General features: G+C 36.6%; 1 protein-coding gene across 1 annotated transcript; it reads left to right on the top strand.

Annotated features, from left to right (window-relative positions):
• Nucleotides 1–242: 242 nt before the first annotated feature.
• LOC116108999 (KIN17-like protein) lies at nt 243–2,019 on the top strand. Its single transcript, XM_031395247.1, has 2 exons — nt 243–323; nt 557–2,019. Exon 2 carries the CDS (start codon nt 616–618, stop codon nt 1,798–1,800), a length of 1,185 nt encoding a protein of 394 aa, XP_031251107.1. The 5' UTR covers nt 243–323; nt 557–615; the 3' UTR covers nt 1,801–2,019.
• The last annotated feature ends 546 nt before the right edge of the window (nt 2,020–2,565 follow it).

The raw sequence follows: 2,565 nt of genomic DNA, 5'->3' as shown, positions 1-2,565 counted from the left end.
ACTGACTGGGTTTATTTGGGTTTGTTGGTGAAGAAGAGATCAAGGGATTTTGATTTTATATAGATTCTGGGTGTATTTGTAATGGTGATTTTATTTATTTATTAATTTTTGAACAAATGTGCAATTTACAGTGCCTTCGTTAGTGTCTTGTGATGTCAAGGGTATTTTCGTCTTTACATACAGAATACCGTTTGACATAACAGATTCCATTAACGTCTGTAACTTGTAGGGATCTTGCCTGGTTTGAAACGGCTGGACCAAGAACGAAGGAGTAACAGCGAAGAGAAGAAGGGCGGGCTGCTCGAAAACAGAACAATAACAAGGTAAAAGAGTAGATTTGTATTGAAATCTGTAAAATTATTGATTTTCGAAAGGTGAAATTGCGGTTTCTGGAAGCCCTAGTTTTCAGTTTTTGAAATTTTGAAAACCGAAATTAGGGTTTTATAAGAGTTATTTCTGTGTTTTATATGATAATTTTGAAGCTTTATAAGCTGAAAATTAGGTATTTATATGCTTTAAATTTCAGTTCTTCATTCTTATATTGATGTATTTGCAGAGATAAAATACAAAGGCTCTTTGTTGGTTGAGGTGAGTTTTATTTTGGTGAATCGAGTAATGGGGAAGAATGAGTTCTTGACACCAAAGGCAATTGCCAATAGAATTAAAGCGAAAGGATTGCAGAAGCTTAGATGGTATTGCCAGATGTGTCAGAAGCAATGCCGAGATGAGAACGGTTTCAAATGCCACTGCATGAGCGAAAGCCACCAGCGCCAGATGCAAATCTTTGGGCAAAACCCTGATCGCATTGTTGATGGGTATTCTGAAGAATTCGAGGAGACTTTTCTCGAACTCATGAAACGCAGCCATCGTTTTAGTCGTGTGGCTGCTACTGTTGTTTATAATGAGTACATCCATGATAGACATCACGTTCATATGAATTCCACTACATGGACTTCTTTGACTGAGTTTGTTAAATATTTGGGACGGACTGGTAAGTGTAAGGTTGAGGAGACACCCAAAGGGTGGTTCATTACCTATATCGATAGAGATTCCGAGACCCTTTTCAAGGAGAGGATGAAAAATAAGAGGATTAAGTTGGATATGGTTGAGGAAGAGAAGCAAGAGAGGGAGATTAGGAAGCAGATTGAGCTTGCTGCATCAGAGCAATTAACAACTGCAAAATCTGATTCTAATTTGGGAGAAGACCCCCCAAGGGAGTTGAATTTGGAGGCTGGAGTTAAGGTAGGGTTTTCTCTCGGTTCATCATCCTCGTTGGTGAACAAAGATAATAGCAGCATTGTTAGTAGCAGTAAATTGGTTTTTGAAGAGGTTGACAGTAGTAATAAAAGAAAGATTGGCAAAGAAAACAACAAAACTAATGGAAACTCTGCATTGGAGGAGATGATGAGAGAGGAAGAGAAGGTCAAGGAAAAAATGAACAGGAAAGATTATTGGTTGTGTGAGGGCATTATTGTCAAGGTCCTGAGCAAAGCCTTGGCCAAAAAAGGATACTATAAGCAGAAGGGTGTTGTGAGGAAGGTTATCGATAAGTATGTTGGGGAGATTGAGATGCTTGATAACAAACATGTGCTGAGAGTGGATCAGGATGAGCTGGAGACTGTCATTCCACAAATTGGTGGTTTAGTGAAGATTGTGAATGGGGCTTATCGTGGCTCAAATGCAAGGTTGCTGGGAGTTGATACTGATAAATTCTGTGCTAAGGTGAAGATAGAGAAGGGTGCCTATGATGGGAGAATACTTAATGCAATTGATTATGAGGATATCTGTAAACTTGCCTAGTGAGTTTTAATTTTATGGAGCACATTTGTTCTGATAAGTAGTTGAATTCCATGTTGTGTTATATTTTCAAGCGCATGGTCTATCTTTTCTTATTGTATTATGCTTGTTGATGATTGATTAATAACTGTTTTGTGAACTGGAGCAAGAATCGCAATACCCATGTTCTTTTTAAGTCCTGGAAATAAAGTCAGGAACGTTTTTCTATTTCAAATTTTCTTATTAGCAGTATTTCTTAATCTGTCTCGATTTTTTATTCACATCTCTCTATGATGCTATTCAGTTTAGTGCTTTGTGATCATTATATCTTTATTGTATTTTATTGACGTATTTGTATCATGAAATCACTACCCCTCACTGTTTATGTTATTGTTTTTGCATTCATAAATTTGCAAGTTTCTTGTCTCTGAAAGTTTCAATTGTAAGTCAGATTTATTTTAGATTAAATACTTGAGGCTATCACTAATTTAAGCAGGTTTCGTTGAATTCAGTTTTGGTGACATAATTATCCATTCACTTTGAAAACTGGAACCCTTTACAAAATAATCTGAAAACTTAAAGATAGTAGCCATCTAGTTACTATAGAAAAGTGTTTTTGAAATGTATTAGTTAGAAAGAGAGGCAAGACTCACGAGAGTGGTGCTACTTAATGATAATCTTATGCACAATGTGAAATTTCATGATGGTGGTTTTGATCATTTCGATGGATTTATTTGGGATTTTTTGGACCCTGATGTTTGAGGCCTGCAGGCTTCTTCCCAAAAGTGA

Source organism: Pistacia vera, unplaced genomic scaffold (genome assembly GCF_008641045.1).
Source record: "Pistacia vera cultivar Batoury unplaced genomic scaffold, PisVer_v2 Contig570, whole genome shotgun sequence".
Classification (NCBI taxonomy): domain Eukaryota; kingdom Viridiplantae; phylum Streptophyta; class Magnoliopsida; order Sapindales; family Anacardiaceae; genus Pistacia; species Pistacia vera.
Note: the sequence above shows the minus strand (reverse complement) of the source record. Positions and strands in the feature narration are given on the sequence as shown.